Source organism: Orycteropus afer, unplaced genomic scaffold, assembly GCF_000298275.1.
Source record: "Orycteropus afer afer isolate SDZICR_OR568_19922 unplaced genomic scaffold, OryAfe1.0 scaffold00150, whole genome shotgun sequence".
Classification (NCBI taxonomy): Eukaryota; Metazoa; Chordata; class Mammalia; order Tubulidentata; family Orycteropodidae; genus Orycteropus; species Orycteropus afer.
In genome coordinates this window covers 107,197-109,138 of record NW_006921737.1, presented here as the reverse complement: position 1 = coordinate 109,138, position 1,942 = coordinate 107,197, and the positions used below count along the sequence as shown (strand labels likewise).

The window sequence follows — 1,942 nt, the reverse complement described above, 5'->3', positions numbered from 1 at the left end:
TTTTTTTTTTTTTTTCCCTTTTAAATCTAGCTGTTACTATTGAAAAATCTTTCTGAATGTATTAATCAAACCTCTTGCTTGATGGTTAAGAATCTGCCAGTGCCTCAGCTATCATTCTTCCCAGTGTTCTAGATGAATAAAGTACAAGAATGGGTCATTTATACACTTGTCACAGGGCCTGTGGTCACACTTAGCATTGTGAATATGCATTTATTCTAAACTTTTATGTTTTTTCTGACTTTTCCCCCAAAAGTGGAATGTGATGACTTTCTTGATGCTTGGGCAAGAGATTTAGATAAGCATTATGTTTAGGGATGGTATTATATCTAGGAAAGGCCTGTTTTCATCCCTCTTTGAAAAGTTACCTCATATATTTTGAAGATAGTGACAACTGAAAATCATTCCTTTTTGTTTTTGTTTTTCCAGCTCAGCACAATGCCAAATTGCATGGTTATTTCCCAAGACTATGTGTTTATTGGAGGAGCCAAAGGATTCTCGATCTACAATCTGTGCAGTGCTAAAAGAATATGTGCTTGGGAGAAACTTAAAGTTGATGTCACTTCCATTAGTGCCACAGATTTGGGGGGTGACATACTTATTGCTTCAGTGGATGAAATGGGTACTTGTTCTTCATCATTCCTTTTAGCCTAATTTATGGTATGTGAGGTGATGGAAGGAGCTCTGGTGACATAGTAGGTAAGGCATTTGGCTGCTAGCCAGAAGGTTGATGGTTCAAACCCACCAGCTGCTCTGTGAGAGGAAGATGAGGCAATCTACTTCTGTAAAGATTTATAGCCTTGGAAGCCCAGTGGGTGTGGGTGTTGCTATGAGTCAGAATCTACTTGATAGCAGTGGGTTTGCTTTTTGGTTTGTGAGGTTATGGAGGAGCTCAGTGGTGAAAGCATTTGGCTGGTAACCGAAAGGTTGATGGTTTGAACTCATTAGCTGCTCTGTGGGAGAAAGATGAGGCAGTCTGCTTCCATAAAGATTATAGCCTTGGAAACCCAATGAGGCAGTTCTACTCTGTCCTATAGAGTAGCTATGATTGAGTGGCATGGGTTTGGTTTTTTGGTTGGTGATGTTATGGAGGAGCCCTAGTAGCACAGTGGTTAAAGCACTCAGCTGCTTACCAAAAGTTGGTGGTTTGAACCCACCAGCCACTCTGTGGGAGAAAGATGTGGCAGTCTGCATTTGTAAAGATTTACAGCCTTTGAAACTCTATGGGGCAATTCTCCTCTGTCCTATAGGGTCTCTTTGAGTCAGCATCCACTTCATAGCAGTGGTTTGTTATGGAGAAGAAAAGAACACAAGAATTGTGGAATATTGTTCAATTTAATTTCCTTTGCAGATATGGATGTGACCAGGCATGGAGAGTTCTCTCTGGTCACTTAGTAGTAATTAGCACCTATGAAGCAAGTGTGGTATACCAGGTACTACTTAACATTTCATACATGTTAGCCCATTACATCCTCACGTCAGTCTAGGGAATAGGTAGAATTTATTACCCCTGTTTTTCGGAAGAGGTAACTGAGGCAAGGAGGTTAAATAACTTACTTGAGGTACCACAGAAAGTAAGTGCACAGGCAGATTCCAAACCAGGTAGTGTGGCCCTAGAGTCCCCATCTTTTAGGCATGTAGCAATCCTGCCATAGCACGTAGGTGCTAGTTACTACTGAGTTTTCTTTTCTCCCTCAGCCTGAGAATGAACCAGGCCCTCGTGGATAGTATGGTATAGAAAACCATAAACAGTATCCTAGATAGGTAAGCTATTGGTCATTCCAAAATTCTAGGAAACCATTAGAGCAGCAAGGTATGGGTGCATAAGGTGGGTATGCCTTCTGCTGGAGCAGAGGGTGGCACAGGTACAGAGAAGAGCTCTAAACACTGGACAGGTCAAGCTGACCAAAAGGAGGGACTTGAGACTGACAGCCAACCTCCTCTT

General features: G+C 41.8%; 1 protein-coding gene across 1 annotated transcript in view; it reads left to right on the top strand.

The window, feature by feature from the left end:
• Positions 1–1,942, top strand: part of WDR93 (WD repeat domain 93) — a gene marked incomplete at its 3' end in the record, with an annotated part of 119,498 nt that overhangs the window by 13,191 nt on the left and 104,365 nt on the right. The window contains exons 3-4 of the mRNA XM_007946106.2: positions 427–619; positions 1,396–1,430. Coding sequence (XP_007944297.2) covers positions 427–619; positions 1,396–1,430 — 228 coding nt within the window. The remainder of the gene's footprint in view (positions 1–426; positions 620–1,395; positions 1,431–1,942) is intronic.